Here is an 11,377-nt window from a genome sequence, read left to right on the forward strand (position 1 = left end):
GTTGTTATAGTCACAGAATTGTTGATTACTGAACATATATAGTTGGGAAGACACAAAATTTGAAAAGACAAAGTGAACAATTTTTTCAGAGGTTATTAAGGGAACACAATATTAAGAGAGCACAACAGGTAAGAGAAGGGAAAGAAAGTAAGCCAATGCCCTGTCCCTTAAGAAGAAGAGGCACAGAAAAGAAAATAAGTGGATGTGGAAAGAGAAAATTAAAAAGATATTACTTGTTAGGCAAATAAATATTCTTAAAAGAGTCTTTCAAAAGAAAATGGAAGATATTAATATTTTTATAAACTAGAATAGTCTAGAGATAGAGTAGAAATAGGCTCTATTCCCTCCAATATTATTTAATTTAAAGTATGTATATTGTATAAATGATATTTCAGGTAATGTTTTAAATAGCTTACAATATAATTTGATTTAGTCTTCACAACACCTTATAATATAGACATTATTAATACCCAAATGTACAGAATGAAAAATAATAGAGAAATGAATACTTGTCTAAGTTCACACAGCTAAAATAGTCTGCAGCAGGAATTTAAATTTTGCTCCATTTTCCTCTAGCCTGGTTTTCCAGTAAAATATCCTATACCTTACTGCCTCATGGACCCACCTTGTTTTTAGGGAAGAAGTGAGGGAAGGGAATACTGGTGACTTCTATGACTCAATTTTATTAGCAATAAGTATCAATTAATATATATATATATATATATATATATATATATATATTTTGTGACTGGTAAGGGGATCGCAACCCTTGGCTTGGTGTTGCCCGCACCGCGCTCAGCCAGTGAGCGCACCGATCATCCCTATATAGGATCTGAACCCACAGCGGGAGCGCCGCGGCACTACCAAGCGCCACACTCTCCCGAGTGCACCACAGGGCCGGCCCCCAATTAATATATTTTGAATATTGATATCTCAATTTCTTCTGTTTACCTGGCATTTGACAAGTTATGTCTCATTTTAGTACATACTTCCCCCTATGCTTTCTTAGACAGAATTTTGTTAGTATTATAGTGTGATGTGTTGAATTCCATGGAATATCTATAACAGAAATGTTATGGAATTTTACAGCAATTCATAAGTCTCTTCATTATTTTAGTGTAATTATGAAAAAATGATGTACACTACACTTTTGAATTGACTTGTTCCTCAATCTAGATTATATGAATCTTGAGAAACCTCCTGTGCTCTTACTATGAAGCCTGCTATGCCTCTTAGCTATACACTTTAGATTTACAAATCATGACAACCTGAAAATAAGCTTTATTATTCATAGTCTGTGATAGAAAAGAAAAAGTCAGTGTCCAGAGGAATAATAATTTTCTCATGCAGAGACAATTTTGCTGATGTAGTCATCTAGGAAAAAAATTCTTGATATTTCCATGATACACACTTTGACACTTTTTCCATGTTGTATTCTTCACAGTGACCATATTCATCATGGCATGGACGAATAAGACCTTCAACTCTGACTTTATCCTGCTGGGAATCTTCAGTCACAGCCCCACACATACTTTCCTCTTCATGTTGGTCTTAAGCATCTTTGCAGTGACCTTCGTGGGGAACTCTACCATGGTTCTCCTCATCTACATGGACACCCAGCTCCACACTTCCATGTACTTCCTCCTCAGTCAACTGTCCCTCATGGACCTCATGCTCATCTGCACCACGGTACCCAAGATGGCTTTCAACTACTTGTCTGGCAGGAAATCCATCTCTCTGGCAGGTTGTGGAACCCAGATATTCTTCTATATCTCCCTGCTTGGGGCTGAGTGTTTCCTGTTGGCTGCAATGTCCTATGACCGCTATATTGCCATTTGCCACCCATTAAGATACCCAATTCTTATGAGCCAGAAAATCTGTAGCCTCATGGCTGCTTCCTCCTGGATTCTTGGCTCCTTTGATGGTATAATTCAAGGTGCAGTTGCATTGTCTTTCTCATACTGCGGTGCCCGGGAAATACCCCATTTTTTCTGTGACATCCCCGCCCTTCTTTCTCTATCATGCACGGACACGTTGTTATTTGAAAGGATGATATTTATCTGCTGTATAATTATGCTTCTCTTCCCTGTGGCAGTCATCATTGCTTCCTATACTCATGTGATTCTGGCTGTCATACACATGGGTTCTGGGGAGAGTCGCCGCAAAGCTTTCACCACCTGTTCCTCCCACCTCATGGTGGTGGCAATGTACTATGGAGCAGCCATGTTCATATACATGCGACCCATTTCTGACCGCTCTCCCATCCAGGACAAGATGGTATCTATCTTCTACACCATCCTCACCCCCATGCTGAACCCCTTCATCTACAGCCTTCGCAACAAAGAAGTGGGCAGGGCATTCATGACGCTGGTAGGAAATTGTAAGTCTGGAAAGTGAGTGGCTTAATGCTCTCCAAACACTGATTTTTCTTTACATACTTAGCTTTATGCTTAAAATTATATATTGAACCAGTTCAATCAAGTATCTTATATTTACTAACTTGGCAGATTTACAGACAACCACATAAAATCAAGAAAAAAACTATTTGCCTTCACGTTTGGTTAAACATTTCATTTTGTTGCTGTTGTGGTAGTGGTAAGTTCAGTGTATGGCTATAGGTAAATATTTGTTGCAATAGAAAATAAAAAAGTATATATCTTTTTAATATCATTTAACAAATGAGAGACATTTGCCCATCATACTACCTCATTTTCTATTGCACCTATTAAACTTGTGTCTCTTAATATACAGTAGATTTAACCTTGGCAAAGAATTCTATTGAGTTTAATATCATACTTTGGACATATAATTTTGTTAAAATGAGCAACCAATTAATTATCTGCAAAATTATGCTTTTGAGATCATTATAAAAGTGAATGCAACTTAATCAGATGGAGAAAAGAGAGACACTAGTTTGAGGTTTAGGCATACGGTGCACATCTTGTAATGGACACTTCTCTCCTTCCGGGTGTTGGAGGATTGGGGAACTCCCATTTAGTTACTTTCTCTATAGGCATTAATTTTATAGATGGGATACTAAAATGTAAGAATCTTCTCAATATGGAGTTTATATCCTTATATATCATAATAATTATATAGGTAATGTACTGCAATTGCACTACAGTAACCAAATTTTTGATTAATTGATTAATTGGTAAAGTGATCAAATTTTAATAGAGAAATTTAGATTTTCTGAAGTATGTATAAATTCTGGGTTATGACATCTCCATAAATATTGTTGTAATGGTATTTATATGAGATTAAATTCAACTGTGTATATTCTTTTTTTTTTTTTTTTGTCTTTTTTTTTGTGTCCGGCAACGGACCGCAACCCTCAGTGTCGCGCCCGTACCGGACCAGGACCGGCAGCGGGATCACAACCCTTGGTGCTGCGCCCATCCCTCGCTCAGCCAGTGAGCGGGAACCAGTCTGTATGTGGGATCCAAACCCTCGGCGGGAGCGCCGCCACACTCCCAAGCAGCGCACTGTAGCACCGGGCCGGCCCTCAACTGTGTATATTCTTATGTTTTTATGAAAAAAACCCTGCTAAACTTTATGTAGAGCTAGGGATGGAGCTCACAGACCCCTCAAGTGTATTGTCCAGACTGGGTCACAAGCCCTTCACGTGCAGGTCTGTGAGTTAGGTAATAGGAAAAGGTCCTTGGAGCTATGGGTGAAGAAATAATAGGCCTTATTTTTAGATGTGAGCTCTGCTGACCAGCAGTTCAGAGCCACTGTCTCACACAATGAAGAGCACACAAAAATAGCAACAAGCCAAAGGTTATATGAGCATTCATGTGCACTAACTCTACTCCCACACAAATTGTTTACAAATGATGTGCTGCACCACACCCAGGCAGACCTGAGGAGAGGGGGCCTGACAAAACTACTCTATTTTCCTCACAATGCACCCCTTCAGGGTCCCTCACTGTACAACCTATGCATTCAGAATCTCCTGTGATGTTACCATAGAGAGGATAAATGACCCTTACATTCATATAACTAGTTGTCTGCTCAATATGCCTTAAGGCTTGTCCTTAAGGCTTGTCTGTAGTTCTGCCCTTTCAACTATTAGCCACACATGTCTGGTTAGCAGTCATCATTGGTGTGATTTTCCATGGGAATCCTGTAGTCATACTGATGGGATGTTCAGTGCATATTCAGTAAGTCAACACATTGATCACATGACTCTGGTGCAGTGCCTACAGCAAGAACATGATGGGCAAAAAGACAGAAGGGTTATTGGTACCAATAGGGGGAGTTCTCGCCACTGTGGTAAGATAATGCCAGTTTGCCATCCTGAGAAAGGATGGTTGCAGGAATAGGTATCTTACGGGGTTTATGATACCATACATTATCATGCCATTTGGGCCCTACAGGGTACAAAAGCTCTCCAATACCCCAGAAGTCCCAAATATGTCTGTAGCTGAACTACAGTGGTGGGTCCAGGATATGCCTATATCTTGTCTATAATAGCTTCTGGGATGACTCTCATCTTACCTGACCAGACCACGCCCAAGAATTTCACTGACATCCCAGGTCCTTGCACTTTTGCTGTGTTCACGTCCCACCCAGCAGTTTTGGAGTTGCCTGGGTTAAATCTTCAAGAGAATCAGAGGTCAGTAACACATCATCATTGTAGTGAAACATTGTACCCATGCTGGGCCAAGTCCACTTGGCTAGGTCCCCTGCCACTAAACCAGGACAGATGTTTGGGCTATGCAGATAACCTTGGGGCAATACTTGAATGGTCCACTGCCTCCCTTCCCAGGTGAAGGCAAACTGATCTTGGCTATCAGCTGAGATTGGAATAGAGAAAAAAAGGTCCAATACATAATGATAAGTTCCCAGCCAAGTCATCAGCTGATTCAAGTCATGAACTGAAGGCATGGCTGCATGCAAAGGAGGCACTACTTTGTTTAGTTCTCAATAATCTACAGTCATTCTCCAGGTACCATCAGGTTTTTTTATTGGCCATACTGGAGCATTAAATGGACTATGAGCTGGACAAATAATGCCAACTGTCTCTAAGTCCAATATAGTGGTAAATTTCTCTTCATGTCCTCCCAGTAGGTGATACTGCTTTATGTTAACTACACATCTTGGCTTGGGTAACACTTGTGGGTCATGTTTAGCACATCCTCATAACACCGGCTTTACTGTCCATATTCACAGCTGAAACTCTCCAACTGTTGTTTGCAGGTACAAACCATAAAGTAAATCCATACCCAAGATGTATTCAGCTACTGGGGATATATATAGAGAGTATACACATTAGGGGTAATTGTTGTATGCCCAATGGCAATGACACAGCTTTGACTTCAATTGTATGTCCTCCATAGTCATCTATACAAACTGGCCCCTGGAAACTTATCTGGGTTCCCATATATCAGGCTACATTCTGGGCCTGTATCCACCAATGCAGAAACATGCTGCACATTCATCCTTGACCAATATATTGCCAATGCAATGTGAGGCCTCTGGTCCTCGCTTGCCCCCAAAAGATGAATACCTTTCCTGTTCCCTAATTGAAAAGGAACATTTCATCTGCTTCCTTGAGAGCAACCAAAAAATCCTTTAAATCCACTGAGCGTACCTTGCTACCTATTTCAGGACATTTAGTGAAATGCTGTTCAGGGCACAATTGCTGCTGCAAGGCAAAGAGGACCATGTTTGGCTGCCAGTCAATTTTCTTGCTATATACCCTTGCTGCAAGCAAGTCAAGCCACATCTGCTTATGGCTAGTCTTACTTGGTCCCTTCCAGAAAAAATCCAGAGTATTTCTTGGGGGTTTGGTCTTAGCCACCTTTTGGACCCCTTTTGCTTGTCTCCTGTCCTCTACTTCACCCAGGCTGGCTATCATGGTCATTACTTTATGTATAGGATGACCAACATATGGGGCCAGTATGGCCATCAGTGACCCAAAGGACTTTGATGGGGCATTTTGCAGCACTATGTCTCTCATACTGCCTGTAAAATTTTCATCATCCAGGCCATGCGTGTTCACATTAAACATGGACTGTGCATCCCCAGCTCCTGAATTATTTGAACCAACTTAGCATATGTTTGCCATTTACTAACAATCTTGGGCAGTTCTCCAGCATTTGCCTACATGGTTCAGGCAGCTGCATTCACCCACTCCATTAAGAAGTGATTACCTGGCCCTTGTGCATATCTGCAGCTATTCTGCAGCTGCTGCCTCAGGGAAGCATTTGGTAATGGAGGCTAATTTTTCCATCTCCTTACAAGAGCATATCACACTATCGACCCCTAGGTACTGTAACCACAGCAGCCAGAGACTCCCCACGTTTCTGCCAGAACAGTCTCCCCAAGTCAACTAATTCAACTTGGGTATATGGGACATAGGTAGTGAATTGGGTCACCTGTGGTTGCTCACTGGTTGTCTACCTGGTCCCATAGGCTGCTCATGTTTCACTTTTGATGCACAACAGTTCACACCTAGAGTTGGATGGTCTCCCCCCAACTCACCACCGTGTTTGTCATCCTGCCTGTTGTGAGAAGCAGGGGTGGCCAGTGTCTGCATGTCATCCTCCCAGACATTTATCCATGCTTCCAACAACTCTGCTTTCGGCTTCATATCTTGAGCAACTTGCAGTATAGTGAGCAGCAGCCAGAGTCCTGTCAGCAGAAAAGTGGCCACCAGGCACCACATACTCAAGGACAGCCATATTTTCTCCCCCTCCCAAGGAGTTCTCCACTGTAGTGCCTGGTCTGTACTGACTTACAGTACAGTGAGCAGCAACCAGATCCCAGTCAACAGGAAGGTGGCCATAGGGCCCAACATGTTCAAGAGTAGCCACATTCCTCCTTCTCCCAAAGGCTTTTGGTTCCCATACCTGCTCAGAACCCCATCACAGACTACACCAACTGTAGAGGTAGGGCTGGAGCTCACAGACCCCTTGAGCCTGTTGTCCAGACTGGGTCACAAACCCTTCACACATAGGTCTATGAGCTAGGTAATAGGGAAAGGTCCTTGGAGACATGGGTGAAGAAATAGGTTTTATTTTTAGAAGTGAGCTCTGCTGACCAGCAGTTCAGAGCCACTGCCTCACACAACAAAGGGCACACAAAAGTAGCAGCAAGCCAAAGGATACACGGGTGTGCATACACACTAACTCTACTTCCACACAACTTGTTTACAAAGGATGTGCTGCACCACACCCAACTGAACCTGAAGCAAGGGGGCCTGACTAAACTACTCCATTTTTCTCACACCTTAATATAAGTATTAACTGTTATGTTAAAACTCCATTGTAATATTCGCACTGTACTAGTTTTCTTTTTCTCCATAACAATTACCACAAACTTAGCGTCTATGGGTTACAACTATTTAACATGTCACAATTTATTTGTTTTGGTCAGAAGTCCTGGCATGCCTTAAACTGGGTCTTCTCAAGGTCTTAAATGTTGCAATCTAGGTGTTTGCTGGGACTGCAGTTTTATGTGAAACTCAGGGTCATCTTTCAGGCTCATGTGGTTGTTGTAATAATTTATTTCTTTGCAGTTGAATGATTCATAATAGCTTGCTTCTTCAAGGCCAGTATGAGAGTCTCTGACCTCAGGGAAAATACCAGTCCTCTTTGAAAGTTATGCTGATTGGATAAATCAAGCCAATTCCAGAATATCTCTCTTTTGTTTAAAGTAAACTAATTTTGGATCTTAATTTTTTCCCCCCAAATCATTTCCCTCTTACCATATATTGTAACCTAATTGTGGGAGTAACATGAGGTGATATAGTTCATGGTGGACAGTTTAGCATTCTTCCTTCCAGATACACCCACATACTTACATACTTAGATCTACAATAAACATAAAAATGCAATTACAAAAATCTATACTGGTACATATATGATAAAACATTGAAAATGTCCAAATAACTGGATTAATTCAACTTTCAAAAATTCTTAAAATTTTTTAACACTTCTGTTTAATGAATTGACATATAATTTATGGAGCTTGATTGCATTCTAATTTGTCCAAAACACTTCCATTTGCTGTAAAAGTAGCATTCAATACAGTCAATATGAGAGGTGTATTGCTGTTGATTTCAAAAGCAATGATGGCTGCTGAAACTCATATACCTTTCATTTTCTTTAAAAAAATTTTTTTAATTAATTAATTTATTTATTCATTTATTTAATTTGATTATACATATTTATGGGGTACAGACTTGAATATTAGTATATGTCTACCTAAGCAAAAACAGACAAAACAAAACAAAAGAAGTATTTGTCTACAGTATGTGATGGTCAAATCAATATTATTAGCATATTCATCATTACAAATAGTAATTTCTTTATGTCCCTACCCAAGTGGCCCCTGACCTCCCTCCCTCTCTCCCTTTCCCACCTCTAGTAACTATAGTTCTGCTCTGTCCTTCCGAATGCTCAATGTTGTACTGTGGTCTTTATGTCTTTCTTTCTTTCTTAGCTCCCACTATTAGTGAGGACATATGGTATTTCTCTTTCTGTGCCTGGCTTATTACACTTAACATAATTTTATACAAGCTCATTCATGTTGTGGCAACTGGCAGAATTTCATTCTTTTTTTATGTATGAATGTATTTCATTGTGGTGTAGTCACTTCTTTTAATTTTAAGAGTGGTTTTTGAAGGGGGAGACACTTTCCTGTAGAAGTATTCGATATTGTCAGTTGGATGGGATGTTTTAAGTTTGGATCTGGGTGGATATGGGAGTGCAGTCTTCACGTGACTTCTTTAACTGTCTTCAATCTTAGAGTACTTGGTGCATTCAACAGTTTTTGTTGGGGAGGGTGATGCACTGTCAGTCAGTTTGTAAATGCATGCTGTTGCAGCAGTTTCTTGTATGTCTGTAGAGGGCTACTGGCTCAGTCAGATATTGAGCCTGAAGCAAGCCTGTGTTGATGCCACAAGCGGCTTTCTAAAGGGGTGCTATAGAGAGAAAAAACTGCTAATCAATCAACTATTGGTTTGGTAGTAAGCGGACAAAACTGTTGCAGGGCCTGGCACATCTGAATGTGGTCACCTGATCTGCTGTTGAGCCTGATCCAAGCTGTAAGGATGCAGCCAAGGCCAGCAACTCTGCAGAGGCCTGTCTTGGAGCATCAGAGCCCCTACATTGTCTGATTTTGGTCTGGGAGCAGATATACACTGACGAAACAGGTCCTGTGAGCTTTGTAGAGGGCCCTTGGCTTAGCTGTTAAGCCTGGAACAGGCCAGTGTGAATGAAGCAGGATGCAGTGGCTCTCTGTAGACATGCTTTGGGAAAGGAAAGCTGCCACCCAATCACTGTTGACCTGACGTTAGCCTTCAAGGGTGCAGTTGACCCGGCATCACTATAGATGCCTTCCTTGTCAAGGAGGTTCTGTGTGAGTTCAGGCACTGGGGTTTCAGTCTTTCTGTCTCTCCTAGGCTCCAGGTAGCCTGTGCTCCATCTTCACCTGAGTTATCACAGCATAATGCAGACAGACTCACCTCACCTGTAAAGACACACACAGACAAAGAGTGAAAGGAAGGAAAAAGATATATCATTTAAATGGAGACCAAAAATGAGCAGGAGTAGGTATTCTTGCATTGGATAAGATAGACTTTAAACCAAAAACCATAGGAAGAGACACAGAAGTCACTATATAATGATAAAGGAATCTATCCAGCAAGAAGACACAAGAATCATAAATATATATTCATCCAGCATCAGAGCACCCGTGTGTGTGTGTGTGTGTGCACGTACTATTAGACCCACATTCAATAGTTGGGGAACTGAATACCCCTCTCTCAACATTGGAGAGATCGTTAAGTCAGAAATTCAACAAGAAATAAAACACAGGATTTAAAGCATGCTCTAGACCAATTAGACATAGCAGATATCTATAGAACATTTCATCCAATAACCAGAGAATATACATTCTTCTCACAAGCATATGGAACATTCTCCAGGACAGACCACATGTTAGGTCACAAATCGAGTCTCAATAAATTTTAAAAAATAAATTATTTCAGGTACCTTTTCAAACCACAATGGATTAAAACTACAAACCAATAACAAAACCCTAGAAACTATACAAATACATGGAAATTAAATAACGTTCTCATGAATGACATATGGGTATAAGAAGAGATTAAACAGGAAATCAAAAATTCCTTTAAACTAATCAAGGTAAAGTCACATCATACCAAAACCTGTGGGATACTACTAAAAAAGTCCTAAGAGGGAAGTTTATTGCAATAAAAACTCACATCAGAATAATAGAAAAATTGCATATAAATGACCTAACACTATTCCTGAAAGAGCTAGAAGAACATGAATAATCCAATCCCCAAATTAATAGATAGAAAGAAATAATTAAGATGAGAAAAGAACTAAATAAAATAGAAAACCAAAAAATGATACGAAAGATTTTGGAAACAAAAAGTTGGGGTTTTTTTGAGAAGATAAAAAAATAGAGAAGCTATAAGCTAGGCTAACTAAAAAAAGAAGAGAAAGACACAATAACAAAAATTAGAAACACAGAGGAGACATGACAGCTGATACCACAGAAATACAAAGAATCATTAGAGACTATTAAAAACAACTATATCCCAACAAATTAGAAAACCTGGAGGAAGTAAATAAATTTCTGGACACATGAAAACTACCAAGACTGAACCAAAAAGAAATACAAAAACTAACAGACCAGTAACAAGCAATGAGATTGAAACAGTAATTTGCAGTTTCCCAACAAAGAAAAATCCAGGACCGGATGGGTATACTGACAAAATCTAACAAACCTTTACTGGAATTAAATACCAACTTGTTGGAACAATCTTAAATGTCCATCATTGGATGACTGGATAAAGAAAACGCTGTTTGTTTATACAATGGAATACTACTTTGCCATAAAAAAAAAAGAGATACTGCCATTCTCAGCAACATCACTGACTCAGAGAAAATTATGTTGAGTGGAATAAGACAGGCACACAAAGAAACACTGCACATCCTCACTTACATGTGGGAGCTACTAAAAAATAAATAAACAAACAAGTAAAAAAGAATGATACAATAATCACAATATTTTGTTGACCTTTAAGAGAAGAAAACAGAAGTGAGGTTGCCAGTGGTGTGAAATGGGGAAGGGGAGGGGATAAATGGAAAAATTGGTAAAGGGCCATGAAACTTGACTACATCGTATAATGAAGAATATACTAGTAATCATGATTCGATCATCACATATTGCACACAGGTATTGACATTCAAAGCTGTACCCAACAGATATGTACAATCAACTATATTCCAATATAAACTAATTAATTAAGGAAAGCAGAAATAAATGCATAAATATTTAATGCTATTAAAATAAATACCCCTGCCCAGAATTTGCTGCACAAATAGAGAAAAAA

The 11,377-nt window shown here is 39.7% G+C and overlaps 1 protein-coding gene across 1 annotated transcript; it reads left to right on the forward strand.

The window, feature by feature from the left end:
* Window positions 1-1,458: 1,458 nt before the first annotated feature.
* On the forward strand, window positions 1,459-2,397 carry LOC103604791 (olfactory receptor 2M3-like). The gene has a single exon (XM_008589365.1). The coding sequence runs from the start codon at window positions 1,459-1,461 to the stop codon at window positions 2,395-2,397; it is 939 nt and encodes a 312-aa protein (XP_008587587.1).
* The last annotated feature ends 8,980 nt before the right edge of the window (window positions 2,398-11,377 follow it).

The sequence above is a fragment of the Galeopterus variegatus genome, unplaced genomic scaffold, assembly GCF_000696425.1.
Source record: "Galeopterus variegatus unplaced genomic scaffold, G_variegatus-3.0.2 Scaffold5402, whole genome shotgun sequence".
Lineage (NCBI taxonomy): Eukaryota > Metazoa > Chordata > Mammalia > Dermoptera > Cynocephalidae > Galeopterus > Galeopterus variegatus.